Source organism: Oncorhynchus keta, chromosome 35 (assembly GCF_023373465.1).
Source record: "Oncorhynchus keta strain PuntledgeMale-10-30-2019 chromosome 35, Oket_V2, whole genome shotgun sequence".
Classification (NCBI taxonomy): Eukaryota; Metazoa; Chordata; class Actinopteri; order Salmoniformes; family Salmonidae; genus Oncorhynchus; species Oncorhynchus keta.
In genome coordinates this window covers 33,351,342-33,374,315 of record NC_068455.1, presented here as the reverse complement: position 1 = coordinate 33,374,315, position 22,974 = coordinate 33,351,342, and the positions used below count along the sequence as shown (strand labels likewise).

Below are 22,974 nucleotides of genomic sequence, written 5' to 3'. Positions count from 1 at the left end.
TGACCAAATAGAATTGAGTAAAAACTGTTACAGAAAATCTCATTGCAATTGCAAGGTTTCCAAAGTACAAGATGTGTTAAGGCAGTAATAATGTGGAATTCAGCTTGCCTAGATACAGGAAGACACCATTGGCAATGTTAATGAGTTCATTAAGGTTAGTTTATTTTTCAAGGTTCCTTTTCCCCACAAGACACCAATATAATTCCAGTGAATGGATAAGATTGTCTGAAATGGAACAGTTATGTGCTCTCCACGTCCCTAAAGGAGGGTATTACTCTCGAGATAAGTGAATATTATTTACATTAAAACAACCATATAAAACACAGTCTACATTGAACAAGTTACTGGTATGCCCTAAAAATGAGGACTGAAATCTTCCCTCTATGGGGACCACCCTTTCTGGATGGAAAATCTTTTTTTCCCTCTGCTGAGAATAATACTTGGTTCAGGTAGACAAACATCATTCAAATGTTATATTTGAAGGGTAAATGCCCCCCCCAAAAATAAATAATCGCAAACCAAGGTTTGTTATGCAAACAAACAGACACATAAACCAATACCACAAATGCATAGTACAGCAGGCAATAGACAGGGCACAGAGAGGGCGATGACTCAGAATGTCCATTAGGGGTCTCTGTAAGCCAGTTGAATCTTTTGGAGACTAGGGCCATTGCGTTCATGTAGCATCAGGTAGGAAGCAGCCAGTGTCGTCTGGTTTTCCTACTGTTAGTTCCAATGAAACCCCAAACACTCCAGCCTGCCAGTGCAAACACGCGGGACAGTTGTGGCCTTTCGGCTGGACCCCCCCCCCGTCCCCTCTCTCAGGGCTCCTACACAACGCTCCCAAGCTCTGTGGACTCTGTATCGGAATCCTGATTGCCATCCCTGTTTCAGAATAGGAACACAGCCAAGAGTTAGACACAAAGGACTTGGCTTGTTCAAGATGGTTCTTATTCATGGCAGAGAGGCTAAGGCTTAAAGCGTGTCCTTTCCATTTAGCTGAGGTATAGAGAAAGATGCCAGAAAGGAACTAAGTTTAGTGTCCCCATGCAAGATCATTTAGTTCCCCAGTGCACTTAATTTAGGAAAAAAAAATTGCTTGGGTCATTACAATGAGTGTCTGGCCTAGATGCCCCTAATCAGCCCTAATCGTGGGTGTGTTTGGCCTGACTCACCGCATCGCCTGCAGTAGTTTCCTGTTGCCTTGCCTCCTCTCCTCGTCGATGGGGTAGGTCTTGAATATCAACAGCCCTAGGAATATCAGAACTACAGGAGCAGCTGAGACCAGCACCTTCAGGGTTAAATTCACTGCATCAGGTTGCGAGCAGCCTCTTGTCACATAGCCGGCAAAGCTGAACAAAATTTACAGGGAGAGAGAAGAAAAGAAAGCGGATATAAGGTACAGTTTGGCTTGATTATGAATGTGAGGATTATGTTATGGTTCACCACACGAGTGGCCCGGTGGCCCAAAGAAAATGCAGCTATTCTACAGTAGAATTTAGCCAATTTTTTCAAAAATATAATTCACTAAGCTGTTAGGAGTCCTGCAAAATAGTGTTAGATTTCAAACTAAGCTCAGCATATCATGTACAATACAAGCAAGAGAACGAAACACACTTACTCGAGACTGAGAGTGGAGATGCCGAGGGAGATTCCTGAGGCAAACTTGGTGAAGAATACATAGAAAGAGTAGAAAATGGCCTCGTGGCCACTAGAGTCTGGATTCTTCACTTTGAAATCATCCACCACATCTGGGAGCATCGACCTGAGAAACAGAAAGACGTGAATGTATACAATAAAGGCAAGACCCACCATAGACTACGTAAAGAGACACTGGAGATATGATAGAGATCTATAGGTTGCTGTGGGTATACAGAGGTACATTCAGACAGTAGGCTACTTACCAGGGTAGGAGGAAAGCTGCAGCCACACTGACCCCTGCTGCCACAGAGACCACATAAGCCACAATCAGACTGCTCTCTATGCAGACAATCAGGATCATAAAAGGCACTGCCCACTGTGGAGAGAAAGAAATGAATAAAATTAGCCATAAGAGAGCACCCCATACACACACCAGCTTTGAGATTAAGCTCCACAACAACACACACTGCTTACCGTGATGCCAATGTACACTGCAGTCTTTTTCCCAAATCTGGTCAGGAACCATTGCCAGAATGGAATGGACAAAGTCCCAGAGAGCTAAAAATGAAACACCAAAGAATAGCATTAAGATATTTAACTTATGAACCATTTCCATAAAAATACTCATCTAAGCACTGAGGGCAATGTGGGAAGAGAAAAGGTCAGACTGACCGATAGGCTACAACATAAATGTGACAGACACAATGTGAAAGGGCTCTTTATTTAAACCTGCAGGAAGTCCATGACCCTTGACCTCTTATAGAGGTGTGGTCAACCCATCTGTAAAATGACCACACAAGGTTTAGCTAGTGGCTGAACACTCAGAAGTATTAGAAATATCTAACACTATACTGACCAAAACCAGCCTTGCATGGATGGCAGTTGGAGGAGTTGGCTAAATCACAAACAGATCTGGTGACCGGGCTACTAAGGACCTTTCTAAACTCCCACATTTCCTGCTCTAGTGGCCAGGATGGTGCAAGGCAGGTCTACATCCTACTCAGGCAGAGGGAGAAGTGACGGTGCAGAAGAGAGGGAATGGTAAATTGGAAGGAAATGCCAAAGCATGTTCCCATGGCGGTGCTGACAGATTGCCCGAGCAACAAAGGCGGTTGGCCCTGGGTTCCTCCTAATGCAAGACAATGCTAGACCTCATTTGGCTGGAGTGTGTCAGCAGTTCCTGCAAGAGCAAGGCATTGATGCTATGGACTGGCCCACCCGTTCCCCAGACCTGAATCCAATTGAGCACATCTGAGACATCATGTCTCGCTCCATCTACCAACTGTCCAGGAGTTGGCGGATGCTTTAGTCCAGGTCTGGGAGGAGATCCCTCAGGAGACCATCCACCACCTCATCAGGAGCATGCCCAGGCGTTGTAGAGAGGTAATACAGGCACATGGAGGCCACACACACTACAGAGCCTCATTTTGACTTGATTTAAGGACATTACATCAGTTGTATCAGCCTGTAGTGTGGTTTTCCACTTTAATTCTGAGTGAGACTCCAAATCCAGACCTCCATGGGTTGATAAATTTAATTTCCATTGATAATTTGTGTGATTTTTTTGTCAGCACATTCAACTATGTAAAGAAAAAAGTATTTAATAAGAATATTTCATTCAGATCTAGGATGTTTTATTTTAGTGTTCCCTTTATTTTTTTGAGCAGTGTACATTCACTGATGCCTTTGGGTTACACCTCTAGTGGGAGGCATTCCTAGACTCACCATAATGACCAGGAGAATGTTCTGGAAGTCATTTCTGAAGCCCATGGTGTAGCTGATGAACAGGGCAAAGTTCCCCTCCAGGAGCTGCAAGGAGGAGAGCAATGACATGCACATCAACCACTGAACATACAGGAAGTCATATACTGTTAAAGTCAGAAGTTTACATACACTTAGGTTGGAGTCATTGAAACTAGTTTCTCAATCACTCCACCAATTTCTTGTTAACAAACTATAGTTTTGGCAATTTGGTTAGGACATCTATTTTGTGCATGACAAGTAATTTTTCCAACAATTGTTTACAGACAGATTATTTCACACACACTAAGTTGACTGTGCCTTTAAACAGCTGGGACAATTCCAGAAAATGATGTCATTCTGATAGACTCAAATTATGTCAATTAGCCTATTGGAGGTGTACCTGTATTTCAAGGCCTACCTTCAAACTCAGTGCCTCTTTGCTTGACATCATGGGAAAATAAAATCAGCCAAGCCCTCCGAAAGAAAATGGTAGACCTCAAGAAGTATGGTTCATCCTTGGGAGCAATTTCCAAAAGCCTGAAGGTACCATGTTCATCTGTACAAACAATAGTACGCAAGTATAAACACCATGGGACCACGCAGCTGTCATACCACTCGGGAAGGAGAGATGAATGTACTTTGGTGGAAAAGTGCAAATCAATCCCAGAACAACAGCAAAGGACCTTGTAAAGATGCTGGTGGAAACAGGTACAAAAGTATCTATATCCACAGTAAAACGAGTCCTATATCGACATAAGCTGAAAGGCCGCTCAGCAAGGAAGAAGCCACGGCTCTAAAACCACCATAAAAAAGCCAGACTATGGTTTGCAACTGCACATGGGGACATGAAATCGTACATTTTGGAGAAATGTCCTCTGGTCTGATGAAACAAAAATAGAACTGTTTGGCCATAATGACCTTTGTTATGTTTGGAGGAAAACAGGGGAGGCTTGCAAGCACAAAGACCATCCCAACTGAAGCACAGGGGTGGCAGCATCATGTTGTGGGGGTGCTTTGCTGCAGGAGGGACTGGTGCACTTCACAAAATAGATGGCATCATGAGGGGGGGATATTATGTGGATATATTGAAACATCTCAAGACAGTCAGGAAGTTAAAGCTTGGTCGCAAATGGGTTTTCCAAATGGACAATGACCCCAAGCATACTTCCAAAGTTGTGGCAAAATTACTTTAGGACAACAAAGTCAAGGTATTGGAGTGGCCATCACAAAGCCCTTACCTCAATCCTATAGAAAATGTTGCGGGCAGAACTGAAAAAGCATGTGCGAGCAAGGAGGCCTTACAAACCTGGCTCAGTTACACCAGCTCTGTCAGGAATAATGGGCCAAATTCACCCAACTTATTGTGGGAAGCTTGTGGAAGGCTACCCAAAACATTTGACCCAAGTTAAACAATTTAAAAAGGTAATGCTACCAAATACTAATTGAGTGTATGTAAACTTCTGATCCATTGGGAATGTGATGAAATAAAACTATTCTCTATTATTCTGACATTTCACATTCTTTAAATAAAGTGGTGATCCTAACTGACCTAAGACTGGGAATTTTTACTAGGATTACATTTCAGGAATTGTGAAAAACTGAGTTTAAATGTATTTGGTTAAGGTGTATGTGAACTTTGACTTCAACTGTACATACGGCAAACACCAGGGTTACACAGCATATAGCTTGTCATAAATCAGTTTTGGTGCAACTGTATCCCATTCTCGGAGTATGAGTCACCATGAAGGCCAGCGACGTGAAGAGGAATCCCATGACCAGTTTGACATACGGCCCATATCCCATCACCATCCTCATGCCCTCAAAGAACGACATGGGCTCTGTCTTCAGACGCCCACACTCTAGGACCAAAACAAAGATGGTGATTAAAACAGATTAGATGCACTGTGCCAAACATCAGCTGAAGACTTCATGTCATGGATGAGAGATAAGCACTTTTACTGACTGCCAAAATGTGGCCCTCTTCTAGTTATTTGTAACAAAGAATTCTTGGAACATTTTAGGGTTGAGAGGAAAAAGAATAAGGATAACATACAAAGCTGTTGTACTCTAAATATGAGAAAAGTATATTTGATGTAATTAATGTAAATAAAATGTAAGCAATTTCCATTAATCAATTCACACCTTCCTGCTCTCTGACTCCCAGGAACAGGACTGCTGCACAGAGAACGTACAGGACACAGATGACTGCTGAGGCGATGAGGTACGCTCGTTTCTGTTAGAGGGACAGGAGGAGCAGGGTTAGGGTCAAATTACACTTCTAATATTGCCATTACAATGTTACACAACATGTCATCCCTGGGGTCCCCTTATCACCGTTTCATCCAGGGATATGTGGGAGATGTTGACGTCTGACCCCAGCAGTGTGGTGTTACCGTTGTCAAGAACTTCCAGGTCACCCGGGAGACAGGGGGTGATCGCCCCACCCACAATCTGCCCCTGGATCGCTGTGCCAACCACCGAGCCCAGCACCTCCGCCGTCATACCTGAACAAGAGAGAAGGGATGAAGAGAGTAGAATGAAGACCTCCTATTACAACCACATGAGATGCTACATAACTGCAAAGATGTACAGGATGACTTACGGTAGGCCGTGGCAGAGTCTCTCTCTTTCTGGTCCATGCTGATGAACATGGTGAGCGCTGAGTATGGCACATGGAAGCACTGCACACAAAAACAATCAATTCCTGGCACAAAATAGCTGTATGTAGTAGAAGTATTGTTGCCTGTTAGTTTACTCCAATCAGGGTAGGGATGGTAGGAAAAAGTATTAAAAAAGCCATTCGAAATGACAATTATATTGATAGAACCCAAATTAAAGCAGATCTACCACCCCCCCCCACACACAAATATATTGTGTAATTACAGCCATGGGACCATATCACAGTTCAATGGGGATTGAGGAGCAATGTATTGTAACATGTGCCCCCTCTTATTAATAACACATTTGTTCACTAACAACAGTGTGTGTGTGTGTGTGTGTGTGTATATAGGGGAGACTGACCGTCTGCAGAGACTGGAATAGGCAGTAGAAGATCAGATACCACAGGACCTTCCACTGCTCCACTGGAGGGACATACCAGATCAGGAAGTATGTGAGTACTGCAAAGGGAGTGGATATGAGGATCCTGTGAGGAAAACAGAGGAGCATTTTAATGTTTTGTTGTCTAAGTAGGTCTATTTCATCTCTGACTGGAGAAAATATGATATACTATTTAAACATTTTAAAAGTTTACAGTATTGAAGCAGTAAAAATATATTTTCACAATTATGATTTCCATGAGTCCCTGCCAGGCTAAGTGTGGCACCTGGTAGTGATGGCAGCAGTGCTACCAGATTTATTGCACTAACATGTCATCTGCATAGGGTTGAAATATACAAACACTGACCAAAAATATTAGAAACAACAAATTTACTGAATTACAGCTCATAGGGAAAATCAGTCAATTTAAATAAATTCATTAGGCCCTAATCTAGGGATTTCACATGACTGGGCAGGGGTGTAGCCATGAGTGATCCTTGGGGGCATTTTTAAAATTTGATTTAACTAGGCAAGTTGTGACAGAGCCTGGGATTGAACCAGGGTCTGTAGTGACACCTCTAGCACTGAGATGCAGTGCCTTAGACCACTTAATATGCAACACCTGTCAGGTGGATGGATTATCTTGGCAAAGGAGAAATGCAAACATTTCTGCACAAATTTGTATAGAAAGAAGATATGCAATTTTCTGTTTTTATTTCAGCTCATGGAACAATTTACATGTAGCATTTATATTTAGTATATAAAGTATCTAACTTTTAAAAATTTAACTAGGCAAGTCAGTTAAGAACAAATACTTATTTACAATGATGGCCAACACAGGCTAAATCCGGACAACTTTGGGCTAATTGTGCGCCGCCCTATGGGACTCCCAATAACAGCCAGTTGTAATACAGTCTGGATTCGAACCATGGTGTCTGTAGTGATGCCTCAAACACAGAGATGCAGTGCGTTAGACTGCTGTGCCATTCAGGAGCCCTTGAACCATGTCGTTTTCTACTTTAGTTTTACATTCACATTCCCTTTTTATTCATTCTTTCTCTGCATTGAGATCTATAACCCTAAATCCCCTGTTTGGGGCTGTGTATCGAGAAGGGGCTCAGAATGGGCTCAATGTGGCTCTGCACTATGCCTGCCGACGGGGAGACTGTGGTGGGCTGTCCTTGTGGTGGCGCCATACTACTCGCCTCACCCTACTCGACAGGCACAATACACCTGACCAGCAAACCAATCCACGCCAGCTAGAAAAGCAGAACATCCGTAGAGAAAGGATCCACTACTGCAGTGGTCTTCCAACACGTAGACCAGTAGCTCAACAATATTCTGAAAGTACATCAATTCTATCTCAAACAAAGCGCACAGCTACCTTCCAAAGCAACCCCTGGTTAGCCACCATTAGCTTAAAAAGCCAAATGTAACAATATCTGCCAATTCATTTCCAGAAATATTGCCCTTCTGTCTGTTTGGTGCGTACAGTTGTTCATCATCAGTCAATATGTAGCCAATTAGCGATGTTAATGATACCCGGCATCTTGTGGGTAGACGGCCTTTCCCCAAAAACCTTCTCAATGAAATGTAAACTGCAAAGTTGGCTTCCCTGACAGAACAATATCATGATTAATTAGGTCATTGTTTTGCAAACTCTGCCATGACATGTTCTGCAGCAGTAGGCCTTATTGCTAAACAGACACATGTCTCACTCGTTTTGATCACACGGACTGGGATATGTTCAGAGTAGCTTCAGAAAATAATATTGACACATATACTGATCCGGTGAATGAGTTTATCAGGAAGTGCATAGGAGTTGTGGCACCCACCGTGACCATTTAAACCTACCCCAAACAGAAACAGTGTCTAGATGGGAGCATTTGCGCAAAACTGAAGGCACAAACTGTATTTAACCAGGGCAAGAAGACTGGCAATATGGAATAATACAAACAGTATAGTTATTCCCGACGCAAGCAATCAGGCTAATCGTCGGTAAAAGGACAAAGTTGAGTCCCAGTTCAACGGCTCAGACATGATACTTATGTGGCAGGGTCTACAGACAATCACGGATTATAAAAGGAAAGCAGCGCCACGTCGCAGACACCGACATCTTGCTTCCGTCCAGGCTAAACAGTCGCTCGCTTTGAGGAGAATACAGTGCCACCGACGCAGCCCGCTATCAAGGACTACTTCGCTGTGGCGGCCGTGAGTAAGATATTTAAGAGTGTTAACCCTCGCAAGGCTGCTGGCCCAGATGATATCTCTAGCCGTGTCCTCACAGCATGCGCAGACCAGCTGGCTGGCGTTTACAGCTATATTCAATCTCTCCCTATCCCAGTCTGTTGTCCACACATGCTTCAAGATGGCCACCATTGTTCCTGTACCTAAGAAAGCAAAGGTAATTGAACTAAATTACTATCACCCATAGCACTCACCTCTGTCCTCATGAAGTGCTTTGAGAGACTAGTCAAGGATCATATCACCTCCACCTTTACCGGCCACCCTAAACCCACTTCAATTTGCTTACCGCCCCAATAGAGCCACAGAGATTGCAATCGCCACCACACTGCCCTGTCCCATCTGGACTAGAGGCATACCTATGTAAGAATGCTGTTCATTAACTATAGCTCAGCATTCAACACCATAGTACAAGCTCGAGGCCCTGGGTCTGAACCCCACCCTGTGCAACTGGGTCCTGGACTTACTAACAGGTCACCTTAAGGTGGTGAAGGTAGGAAACACATCTTCGCTGATCCTCAACACTGGGGCCCCACAAGGGTGCATGCTCAGCCCCCTCCTGTCCTCCCTGTTCACCCATGACTGCGTGGCCAAGCATGCCTCCAACGCAAATCATCAAGTTTACAGACAACAGTAGTAGGCTTGATTACCAACAACGATGAGACAGACTTCAGGGAGGAGGTGAGGGCTCGGAGTGTGGTGTCAGGAAAATAACCTAACGTCAACAAAACTAAGCAGATGAGCGTGGACTTCAGGATACAGCAAAGGGAGCACCCACTTATCCACATTGATGGGACCGCAGTGGAGGTGGAAAGCTTCAAGTTCCTCGGCCCACCCACACAGACAGTATGGTGAAGAATACCTCCTTAACACCTACAGCACCAGATGTCACAGGAAGGCCAAAAAAGATCAAGGACATCAACCACCGGAGCCACTGCCTGTCCACCCCGCTACCATCCAGAAGACGAGGTCAGTACAGGTGCATCAAAGCTGGGACCGAGAGACTGAAAAACAGCTTCTATTTCAAGGGCAATCAGACTGCTAAACAACCATCACTACCACAGAGGCAATTGCCTATAGACCAATTAGGAATCACTGGCCACTAATAATGTTTCTATCTAGCATTACTCATTTCATATGTATAAACTGCACTCCACACCATCTTAGTTACTTCTAAATTGTGTTTACATATTGAGTCACCCATTTCATATGTATATACTGTATTGTACGCTATACTACACCACTGACTGTTAAAACAGCCATTTTAAAGAAATGAAACACTATCTATCCACTTTAATGACTCCGTATCTTGCATTAATCATCTCGTGTAAACTGTACTCTATACTTAGTCATTAATTGTGTGTAAATATTGAATCATCCATCTCATATGTATATACACTGTACTCTAATATCTGCCATTGCATCTTAGTCCAATGCAGCTCTTACATGTAGTTGAAGTCAGAAGTTTACATACACTTAGGTTGGAGTCATTAAAACTAGTTTCTACCACTCCACAAATTTCTTGTTAACAAACTATAGTTTTGGCAAGCCGGTTAGGACATCTACTTTGTGTATGGCAAGTAATTTTTCTAACAATTGTTGAGACAGATTATTTCACTGTATCAATTCCAGCGGGTCAGAAGTTTACATACACTAAGTTGACTGTGCCTTTAAACAGCTGGGAAAATTCCAGAAAGGGATGTCATGACTTTAGAAGCTTCTGATAACTAAAATGATGTCAATTAGCCTAATTGGAGGTGTACCTGTGGATGTATTTCAAGGCCTACCTTCAAACTCAGTGCCTCTTTGCTTGACATCATGGGAAAATCAAAATAACTCATAAAAATAATTGTAGACCTCCACAAGTCTGGTTCATCATTGGGAGCAATTGCCAAATGCCTGAAGGTACCATGTTCATCTGTACAAACAATAGTACGCAAGTATAAACACCATGGGACCACGCAGTCATCATACCGCTCTGTCTCCTAGAGATGAACGTACTTGGTGCAAATCAATCCCAGAACCGCAAAGGACCTTGTTTCCTCCAGCATATTCACAGGTACAAAAGTATCTATATAGCCCTTCTTACATCAGCTGACATATCAAAGTGCTGTACAGAAACCCAGCCTAAAACCTCAAACAGCAGGCAATGCAGGTGTACAAGCACGTCCTATATCGACATAAGATGAAAGGCCGCTCAGCAAGTAAGAAGCCACTGCTCCAAAACCGCCATAAAAAAGCCAGACTACGGTTTGAGAAATGTCCTCTGGTCTGATGAAACAAAAACAGAACTGTTTGGCCATAATGACCTTTATGTTTGGAGGAAAAAGGGGGAAGCTTGCAAGCCGAAGAACACCATCCAACCGTGAAGCACGGCAGCATCATGTTGTGGTGGTGCTTTGCTGTAGGAGGGACTGGTGCACTTCACAAAATAGATGGCATCATTTTTATTTTTCCTTTATTTAACTAGGCAAGTCAGTTAAGAACAAATTCTTATTTTCAATGACGGCCTAGGAACAGTGGGTTAACTGCCTGCTCAGGGGCAGAACGGCAGATTGGTACCTTGTCAGCCCGGGGGTTTGAACTGGCAACCTTCCGATTACTAGTCCAACGCTTTAACCACTAGGCTACCCGGCCGCCCCGGGGGGGGGACGACGACGACGACAATTGACATTGACCCCAAAGTTGTGGCGAATTGGCTTAAGGACAACAAAGTCAAGGAATTGGAGTGGCCATCACAAAGCCCTGACCTCAATCCTATAGAAAATTTGTGGGCAGAACTGAAGAAGCGTGTGCGAGTAAGGAGGCCTACAAACCTGGCTCAGTTACACCAGCTCTGTCAGGTGGAATGAGCCAAAATTCACCCAACTTATTGTGGGAAGCTTGTGGAAGGCTACCTGAAACATTTCACCCAACAATTTAAAGGCAATGCTACCAGCAATCACTACTATTATTCTGACATTTAACATTCTTAAAATAAAGCGGTGTTCCTAACTGACTTAAGACAGGGATTTTTTACTAGGATTAAAATGTCAGGAATTATGAAAACCTTAGTTTGAATGTATTTGGTTAAGGTGTATGTAAACGTCCGACTTCAACTGTATATTCTTACCCTTTCCTATGATTTATTTACGTGTATACATGTTGTGAAACTGTTAGATATGACTGCACTGTCGGAGCTAGAAGCTACACCCACAGTAACTTCTGCTAAACACGTGTATGTGAACAGTAACATTTTATTTGATAGATTTACAATTATAAAGGGGAATTACACCAAAAAAAATTAAATGTGATTTTTTTCCCCAAACAATTGTCTTCTGATGCGATTTCAGCATTGACATGACTCAGAACATTCCTTTTCGCCGTTTCTCTATGAATAATTGTTATATTGAGAGTAGAAATAAATCAAACCAGGAAGAATAAAACTCCAAAAAACTCGAAAATACTTTAGATTATTTGGCATGACAGGCCTCAATTCTTTATTAACCATTAGATTACCAGGTATATTGATAGAAAACACATTATACACCAAAGACCCAGGGAAGAGTTGCAGGGAAGAGAAGAAATGTGAGTATCTGAAAGTAGCTACCATGCTAGAAAAGATTGGAGACCCCAGCACTACTGAGTTTCCAGCAGACCAGTCCACTCGAAATAATAGAAGTCAGGGGCATTGCTGGCAGGGTATTTTGGAGACAACTATGTATCAAAGACATTTCTATGCCTGCAGGGCAGTGGGCGTTCCATTTGTCTCATCCCTTCACTTGTCTCTGCAAAAGCCACATTTGAGAACAGTGGTTGCTGTAACATCGCATGCTCATCTGCCAAGTGTTTTAAATCACTACAACTGCATTAATACTTGCTAACAATCTCTTGCTAATAGGGAATGTTTTTATATCCATAATCTATGCTTGACCTGCAATTATGGTGCCTACAGTCCTCAGGGGGCCGATAAGCTAAATTAACTGAATATGCATGTTTGTCTGACATGACCCCACTCACAAAATGGCCAGTCAAAGGGAATGGCCCATCCTCTGCAGCCCACACCAACTGGACTGGATAATCCCCCTCCATCTTCTTCCTTGGCCTATGTGGGCTGACGATGGGGTTAATGAGTCTCAATAGGCTGATCTGACTGGAAATAGAGGTCAGATTTCTACTTGATTGTCTGCATTTTTTAGACAGTCACTCTGGTTTAATACACAAAGCTTACAGCATGAGCACAACGGCAGCCCAACACCAATGACCTTGAAGCAAAGACATACAACCACCTCAGGCAGTAGGGCAAGACACGAGAGAGAAAAAGGCTCAAGGTTTTATTTTGCAGACTGGATCATCTGCCTGTGAGAACCATTCATGAGCTTGTTCAAGTTGTCAACATTGTCTTATCAATATCACAATATTTAAAAAGCGAAACAATTAAAGTACTGATCAGCAGAGCCCATTAAGATAACATTGTATTCCCTCTTATAACAATTTTTTTATTTTAACTGACTTGTCTAGTTAAATAAAGGTAAGAACAAATTCTTATTTTAAATGACAGCCTAGGAACAGTGGGTTAACTGCCTGTTCAGGGGCAGAACGACAGATTTGTACCTTGTCAGCTCGGGGATTTGAACTTGCAACCTTCCGGTTACTAGTCCAACGCTCAAACCGCTAGGCTACCCTGCCGCCCCAACAATGATCCTTTTGATGTCATTTTTAAATCACAACCAATCAGATGATTATTTAATCATACAGCTATCCGTTGGTCTCGCAGGTAGATACATGGAAGAGGTTCTAGAATTCCAGTGTTTAGAACTAATCAATACAATTCTGGGAAAAACATCTACATATAATGCCAAATAAAAAGGCTGGAGCATTCAGATGGGAAAATAGTTTTAGTCAAGGTTTAGTTAAAAAATGCATTATTGATCGTGGGGAAGACATCTCCTAGTCTATGCTAAGGTGCGGATAGCATGCTGGGGGCATTGTGGTGTTTTGTACAGGTTGGAAAACCGCCACCTAACAATGACACACCTCATTGACAAGCAGCCAAGAATCTCCCCTATACTTGACCTGTGGTAACTTCTGAATTAGGCAAGCCCCCTCCCCAACTGCCATTCTGGAATCATACACACTTCAGGCCACCCATTGGCCTAAATCCAGTGGTGTGTTGAGGGTTGGACCAATCAGAGAGGGAGAAGCCAGTTCTCTCCACCTGGCATCCTACATTACTCACAGGGTCTTAAGATATCAAGCAAATCCAGCTACCTTATCATGAATCTCTGTCGACAGAATTCCTAGACAGTCAATATAATGACAAATATACATTTTAACCACAATTTCACTCCGTCCTCTTGTAGAGGAGTATGTGAAAATATACATTAGTATGTTATATAGCAGTGGTCACCATGTTCCCTCTGGTTTAAATAACTTTGGTCTGTGCATCGTCACAGTCACAGCACCCAAAGGCCAGAGAGGTGTCAGGGATCAGTGATTCTCTTGACCACATGGGGTCATAAGAGTTTCACAGGTGCATATAAAGTAGGCTGCAAAGTGCTAGGTAGCAGGGGTAGGATGCTGTTAGAGGATCTAACACCAACGAGATCATCCCTCTTTACAAACAACTGTCTCACAATGTAATATAACTCCCGTAATGGAATTCCTACAACCAAATGTCAAATAAAAATACTTTTGCCTTGATAGAGCACACCTAGCAACAAAACCGTAACGGTTAACAACGGCGTTTGACACAAGGATTACTTTAGCAGTAGCATTGCCGACTCTTATATACAATGCTCATGTGTTTAGATCAGTGTGTGACACTGGCGCTCTGGTTTCATCAACTAGTGACGGCCATTCTGGGCTGTTGTACTCACTCCTATTACTTTAGAGGGAACTCACCGCTCTCTTCCATTCCTGACACATACCACCCACCACTTGGCTTAACAGTCTCGATTAGGGCATCTGGGGCAAAATTCATTTTTACCACCCAGAGCTTTGTGGAACCTCAGTGGTATCTCAGAACAAAAAGGAAACCACCTGGGTATTCTAAAACAAACTAAAATAAGATTTAGTCTCATTCCAGTCTGTCCTGGTTTGCACCCAGAGGAGAAGTTAAAAGCTACTACAATCCAAGACAGACAGTACCCAACTGCAGATAAAGATAGAGTAAACGAGTCAGTGGATACTGAGGTTGAATAGAGAACAAATTATGCATCAGTGACAGCCTGGTCTCTATTCAATCAGTTTCATTTCAGCTTCGTTGTCACGATTACCACCCATACTTCCAATTTCAACTACTGTGCTGTTCTCCCGAGGCGTGGCGAGAGGTTATGCTTTTAATTTCTGAATGACTCTCCTCTCCCCCTTCCTCCATTCAATATCCTATTCTTATTTATGTCCCCTTTTTGTTAACATTTCCTCTTTCATTCCTGCCTGCTGTAAGGATGTCCACTGGGTGACCGAGGCGGAGACACCTACCAGGGCATCATCCGGCCACACCGGGTCCATCTGCTCCGGCTCACCAGGAAGCCCACCGTTGGGTCTGTCACTGCATCCCAGGCCCGGCCCACAAACAAAATGATAGAGGCATAGAATGTGTCCAGCTATGGAGAGAGAGAGTTGAAAGGAGAGAGAGAAATAATTAATTGTCCGTCAGACCACTACAACCACAGACGTCAGCCATCACCTCTCCTCACAGGAGTGGCCTTGACACAGAAATAAAAAGCCATCTTTTGCATCTTATGACTAACAACAAGATGACTAAGAGGATATTTGGAGAGTTGCCGCGGTTGTGTAAGAACAGTCAGGGATACATTGGCAACATTACCATTGGAACATTGTGTTTAAGACAATTCCAAGGAGCTCATTATCTCTCTGGTTGAATGAGTTGTATTCAGTGTGCACAGTTTATCACTTGCTAATTGAGAGACAAAGCAAAGCAGTGGGAGGGAGTCAGAGTTAAACTGCTTCACTAGATGAGTCATGCTGGAGGCTGGCAAAATGAAGCCAGCTCTTTGGCCTTCCCCTTAAAATCATCAGTTCCCCTTTTACTTTTTTAGTGACAGTGAGCTCAGAAATGTTACAGTATTCAGAAAATAAATGAGACAAAATATATACACTGATTTTCTATGTTGTCTTGAAATTGTCATTTAAAGCACAAGGACTGATACAGTACAAAGCTCATTAGTTGGATACTGAAATGCTGAATGTGAACTCTCATTTTCAGTTCTGCCCTAGGAACTGACTGGAACCCTGACGTACTGTGCTCTTTGTCTTGGGGATTTATTACAGTACCTATATAGAGATCAGTGGTTGAAAAAGTACCCAACTATCATACTTGAGTAAAAGTAAATATACCTTAATAGAAAATGACTCAAGTAAAAGTCTACCTGAGAAAAAGTATTTGGTTTCAAATATACTTCAGTATCAAAAGTAAAATATAATTTCAAATTCCTTATATTAAGCAAACCAGATGACACCCATTTTATTTATGGAAAGCCACAGGCACACTCCAACGTCCTTCTGTAGCTCAGTTGGTAGAGCATGGCGCTTGTAACGCCAGGGTAGTGGGTTCAATCCCCGGGACCACCCATACGTAGAATGTATGCACACATGACTGTAAGTCGCTTTGGATAAAAGCGTCTGCTAAATGGCATATATTATTATATATTATTACAAAGCATGTGGGTTTAGTGAGTCCGCCAGATCAGAAGCAGTAGGGACAACCAGGGATGTTCTCTTGATAAGTGCGTGAATTTGACTACGTTCCCATCCTGCTAAGCATTCAAAATGTCATGAGTACTTTTGGGTGTCAAGGAAAATGTATGGAGTAAAAAGTAGAATATTTTCTTAAGGAATGTAGGTAAGTAAATGTCAAAAATATAAATAGTAAAGTAAAGTACAGATGCCCCCCAAAAAACAACTTAAGTACTTCACACCACTACTAGAGCTGCCTAGCTTGGGACTTCTAACCCAAGCCTTCTATGTCCCCCACCCTGGTGTTACCCTCTGGCTCAACCCCCATCTCACTCACCTGTGCCACATCCAGCAGGTAGATCTGGAGGAAAAAGCCCAGAGCACTGCCAGTGATCTGATAGGGAGCCCCTCCAATGGCATAGCACAACTTACTGCACACTGATAGACGGCCGCTTTCATCCCGCCGCTGGAGAACAGGGAGAGAAGACTCACATAAGCAGGACGACAGGACAATGTTTTGTTATACACTAAATACAGAAATTAAGAACACTGGATTTTAGTGGGTTGCTATTGATACACAATTTAGCTGTGTTGTGATAAGGGGCTCTTTGTATGTCCATATCCAACTCCAACGTTTTATTAAGAGCTGACAAAATGTGGGAGGCATTTCATTTTTATACATTTAGTCAGGATAGTAATAGAAAATCAATTTCCATACATACAACAGCACAGCTAAAACCACAGCATACACAGTAGCACACACTTCATACTTGGTTGGAGACTCCCACCTGAACAGGTCTGACATGTATTCATGCAGTTTGTGCTGCGTCACCTTGGAAACAGTCACTAATGTGTTGTAATGGATCCTGTTTGTCAGTGGTTCGATTCCAGCATTTTGCACAAAAAAAAAAAAAAAACTATATTCCCTCCATGAATACCCAGTCATGATAAAACAAGCCCTATTGATACGTTGTAGCTGGTTAAGATCAGTCTTATTGCACTGATGTATGGTGGGAAGCCACACTGGTTTATCACTTAATAATGAACAGACTTGATCAATAAAAACTAACTGGTAGGTCTACCTTTATTTCTTTACTTTGTGAACTGTCATCATCCTCCCTTCAGGATGTGGGTTTTTGGTAATGGCACAAGGCAACATTTCTTAAACATACAGTATGCAAACAATTCCTCAAACTAAATATAAGTGTTGATATTAGTTGGTAGGAGTCTTTACTTCAACATTATGTTTGGATGCATTTCTAATACCTTAAGACTTTCTGCTAGATGTTGTCTAAGACCCATTTTCCATCTGTTTGACCAGAAATCATAGCCTTTGCTTAGTCCTAATGTTTGGGATAAAAAAAAAATGGCTTTTCAAAAATAGACTTCACTTTCATTTGACATGCTCCTATGAGCTTCACGTTGGTCCTCATGGGTCCTTTTAGATAGAAACTCCCTAAAACATTGGGAGGCCAACATTGGACAACCCTCCTCACCCCATTTTTAACATCAGATTAGCACTAAGTCCTTCTGACTATGCAGTCGGTCACAAGGAGTTTAGAAAGTGGTGTGATACTGGAAAGTCACTGCACAACTCTGCTTGGTGCTGGAGGCAGTGATTGGCTATGTGAGGAGGCATTCTGATGTTCCATCAGCAGCCTGAGTGCCCCAGCAGTCTGCAGACAGTCAGGAGTGCACACACACCCCTCCTTTCAATCACAAAAACATCCTACTGGTCAATGAGAAAATAAACCCAGTCCAATAGCCAATCAATAGTAAATCGTATCTATTGTGACACCGTCCTGTCAGTGTTGTTATAATCGCCTCTGACCTATTCATAGTACTTTCCCAGGTGAAATATGCCCACAAAGAACATGAATTACATCCCACATAGCCTTCAGGAATGCAGCCTGAAGATATCCTGTGTAGGACCACATGTATGGAATATACTTGTGTTTATGTGGACACCCCTTCAAAATAGTGGATTAGGCCATTTCAGCCACATGCCTTGCTGACAGGTGTATAATATTGGTCACACAGCCACGCAATTTCTGACCTGGTAGAGCTGCCTTGGTCAACTGTAAGTGCTGTTATTGTGAATCGGAAACGTCTAGGAGCAACAACGGCGAAGTGGTAGGTCACACAAGCTCACAGAATGGGACCGCAGAAGCGTGTAGCACAAACATCGCCTGTCCTCGGTTGAAACACTCACTACGAGTTCCAAACTGCCTCTGGAAGGAACATCAGCACAATAACTGTTCGTCTGGACCTTCATGAAATGGGTTTCCATGGCCGAGCAGCTCTACAAGCCTAAGATCACCATGCACAATGCCATGCGTCAGCTGGAGTGGTGTAAAGCTCGCCGCCATTGAAGCAGAGGAAACGCGTTCTCTAGAGTGATGAATCATGTTTCCCCAATCATGTTTCCCCATCTGTTTCCCCATCCAGAGGTACTTCCAAATGCAACAAGCCAATTTCTTACATTGTGCACAAATGTGTTTACGTCCCTGTTAGTAAGCACTTCTTTGCCAAGATGCTGTAAATCCATCCACCTGACAGGTGTGGTATATGAAGAAGCTGATTAAGCTGGGTACAATAAAAGGCCATTTTAAACATGTGCAGTTGTGTCACACAACACAATGCCACAGATGTCTCACATTATGTGGGAGTGTGCAATTGTCATGCTGACTGCAGGAATGTACACCAGAGCTTTTTCCAGAGAATTTAATGTTAATTTCTCTAGCAATGTAATTTTAGAGAATGTCAGTAGGTCCAACAGGCCTCACAACAGCAGACCACGTGTAACTATGCCAGCCCAGGAGGTCCAGATCAGGCTTCTTCACCTGCGGGATCGTCTGAGCCCAGCCACCTGGACAGATTGACGAAACTCTGGGTTTGCACAACCACAGTCTCAAAGAAGCTCATCTGCTTGCTTGTCGTCCTCACCAGGGTGTTGACCTGACTGTACTTCGGTGTCGTAACCGACTTCACTGGGCAAATGCTCACCTTTAATGGCCATTGGTACGCTGGAAAAGTGTGCCCTTCACAACTGAATCCCAATTTCAACTGTGCATGGCAGATGGAAGACAGCGTGTATGGCATTGTGTGGGCGAGCAGTTTGCTGATGTCAATGTTGTGAACAGAGTGCCCCATGGTGGCGGTGGGGTTATGGTATGGACAGGCATTAGCTACAACAAACAGAATTACATTTTATCTATGGCAAGTTCGATGCACAGAGATACCGTGACGATAGGATACCTGCCATCGGGGCAGCAGGAAGCCTAGTGGTTAGAGCGTTGGACTAGTAATCAAAAGGTTGCAAGATCGAATCCCTGAGCTGACAAGGTACAAATCTGTCGTTCTGCCCACTGAACAAGTCAGTTAACCCACTGTTCCTAGGCTGTCATTGAAAATAAGATTTGTTTGTTCTTAACTGACTTGCCTAGTTAAAGGAAAAAATAATAATATCCTGGAGGCCCATTGTCATGCCATTCATCCGCTGCCATCACTTCATGTTTCAGCATGATAATGAACAGCCCCATATCACAAAGATCTGTATACAATTCCTGGTAGCTGAAAAAGTCCCAGTTCTTCCATGGCCTGCACGCTCACTAGACATGTCACCCATTGAGCACGTTTGGGATGCTCTGGATCAATGTGTACAACTGAGTTCCAGTTCCCGCCAATATCCAGCAACTTTGCACAGCCATTGCAGAGGAGTGAGACAACATTCCACAATCAACAGCCTGATCAACTCTGTGAAGGTGATTTGTCACACTGCATGAGGTAAATGGTCACACCAGACAGTGACTGGTTTTCTGATCCATTCCCCTACTTAAACCAGCCAACTTATTTACATTGACTGATTTCCTTATATTAACTGTAACTCAGTAAAATATTTTAAATTGTTGCGCTTATACATTCTCTTAGAGAATAGAAAATTCAAAAACAAACTCAATTTTGATACACTCCCATATCTACTGGGTGAAATACCAGTGACATCATAGCAGCAAGATTTGTGACCTGTTGCCACAAGGGCAACCAGTGAAGAACAAACACCATTGTACCCTTTCGTACATTGTTAAACTGTATTTAGACATGACATTTAAAATGTCTTTATTATTTTGAACTTCTGTGAGTAATGTTCACCGTTTACTGTTCATTTTTATTGTTTATTATCTACTTCACTTGCTTTGGCAATGTTAACATATGTTTCCCATGCCAATAAAGCCCTTAAATTAAAATTGACAGACAAGAGACACCTCTAGTACAGAGTTCCCAGTTATTTTCAATGCGGCCCATCGAGACAATTACTGACGTCATATCAGTGAAGGTCAGTAAAACATTTGTTGTCGGTTCTTATTGTAGACAAATTTAGTGCATTCAGGACAACTGGGAACTCGGGAAAATGTTTTCGTTCTGATTGGAAAAATGTGTTTTGAATGGTCATTCAAGTCCGAATTCCAAGTCGGAAACTCTGGCCTAGTTCTAGAGCTCTGACTTTCCAACCTGAAGATCACTGATGTTATGAGTCAACCACATTTTATCCCCAGAGTTCCCATTTGTCTTGAAAGCACCAATAAGTCTACGTATGATGTTCTTTTGAGTACGTCAGCTGGTCAACATTATCCTTCAGACAAAATTAATCATAGCTAAAAATACAGGTTTAATGAATGAATTAATGTCCCTTTAAACCCGGTAAAGTGTTTATTTCTCTGAAGACCGACACTCGGATTGCGCCAACGTGGTGAAATTCAAGACCTATCAACGAAACTGGAGGGCATTAGTGTGCTATGTCAGCTATGGTTTAGTCACAATTATACCAGTAACCAAAGCCACTCATTGTAAATGCTTATCATTTGAAGGCTATTTGACGGCTGAAACGTGACTGCAGTAAGTAACTAGCCCAATTACAATAGCACATAATGGAATCACATGCCCTCACTGCCAATTACAGCTAGCCTCATCAAACCGGCCTCAATGTTATCTTGATATCACGGTGAAAATATTTCAATTAATTTGTGTGGGTTGAACCCATTATAAAAAAAATGCCTATTTAAGATACAATACAGCCCATATTTATCCATGTGGACATGGTAGTAAAATAATACCATGCAGATTTCCGTATAGCCCACATAACAGTATTGTGAAGATAATTTTAGGCCATCAATTAATAGAATTCCTCGCACTTACCTTGGCAATTTTGATTCCATCTTGACTTCTTGTTTTTTTTGGTAATAGACTTGACGCGGAATACTGCTCTGCGCCCTCTCCTTTTACCATATTGTTATAAATCGATAATTTCTTTCAAAAGCCTTTAAAAAAATGCTCCTCGCTCAGTATTGGAACCGCACGACTAAGCCAAGCTCTGTGTGTTGCACACTCAATTTGGGAAGCTGGTCTCCTTGGTTTGATATGGATGTTTGGAGCGCGTTTTTGCCCTCCCCCACTCATTCATCCACGCTTTCAAATACTACGCCTCCGACGTCATGTTAACCCTTTAATTGACTAATATGCTGACGCGAATAATGGAATTCAATGCAAGGTAGCCTACAGTAAATGAAACATAGTATACCAACAATATAGGCAGAAATATTTGCCTGCATCAATTTTATATTATGACATAGTGCACTTTGGGTTTTAAAAGTGTGGGGGGGACATGACCTGGCGATTTGGAGGGTCCTCCACCAGAATATTTGGGCCATCCAGACCAAATTTCATGACATTTTTACACAATCAAATATATCGTCTCTATTTGCAACTAAAAGTCAGCAAAAATGCCCACAGTCATCAAGCTAGGTTTTTTTTAAATGAGCTCTGACTGGGAAAATTAGTTTTGAAGGGTCATCCAACTTCGAATTCCAAGTTGGGAACACAGGCCTCTTTCTAGAGCTTTGACTTTCCAACCTGAAGTTCACTGATGTTATGATTCAACCAAATTTTGGGGGGCATCTAAAGCTAACTTCCTGTATTTTTACACAATTAAATATACCATCTCTATTTAGAACAAAAAATCAGCAAAAATGGCCACAGTCATCAAGCTAGGTAAGAGATCAATTCTAAAGATGCTTAAGTGATTAATAAAACTGAACTAAATCAAAGGTAATTCAATAATAAATATTGTGTTACACCTTTAACCAATAGCCTAACATATGAACAACGCTTGAAAAAATACAAATACTTTTTATTGTCTTTGTTACGACATCCTCTACATCAACTTTCAGCCAGACCGACCAGCCAGCCCGAGCCGCCTGCACCCCGACCCCCACCAGCCTAGTCAATAACTAAACTCTCTCTCAACACAATTTCCATCCAAGTTCACACCTTACATTTGTTTAATTCCCAAGGGAAAGGATTGGAAAACAAAAAACAAAAAACCCACATACACCTCTAATATGCATTTACACACAGAAACACAGAAACAGCTAATCCTCCATATAACTAATATCATAGGACTAATAGTACTGTAGAGCTCTTTTTACTTGCACACAAATAGCTTGGTCGTCCAGTCCTGTCCCTAGGGGTCCACCACTCTGCAGGGCCCCAACCAAACACACCCCACTCAGCGTTAGGATCTTAATGAAGCATTCCTTATTGGTTTTAGGTGTGTTAGGCCAAGGCGAGAGT

At 42.5% G+C, this 22,974-nt stretch overlaps 1 protein-coding gene across 1 annotated transcript; it reads right to left on the bottom strand.

Annotated features, from left to right (window-relative positions):
- Positions 1 to 141: 141 nt before the first annotated feature.
- On the bottom strand, positions 142 to 21,800 carry LOC118368394 (sodium-dependent lysophosphatidylcholine symporter 1-B-like). The gene is made up of 14 exons (XM_035752455.2): positions 21,541 to 21,800; positions 16,685 to 16,813; positions 15,130 to 15,254; positions 6,406 to 6,529; positions 5,987 to 6,065; positions 5,719 to 5,888; positions 5,527 to 5,617; positions 5,125 to 5,243; positions 3,367 to 3,450; positions 2,116 to 2,199; positions 1,905 to 2,017; positions 1,622 to 1,765; positions 1,176 to 1,352; positions 142 to 885 (listed from the first exon to the last, which is right to left on the bottom strand). The coding sequence occupies exons 1-14, from the start codon at positions 21,628 to 21,630 to the stop codon at positions 831 to 833; spliced, it is 1,584 nt and encodes a 527-aa protein (XP_035608348.1). The 5' UTR covers positions 21,631 to 21,800; the 3' UTR covers positions 142 to 830.
- Between the last annotated feature and the right edge of the window lie 1,174 nt (positions 21,801 to 22,974).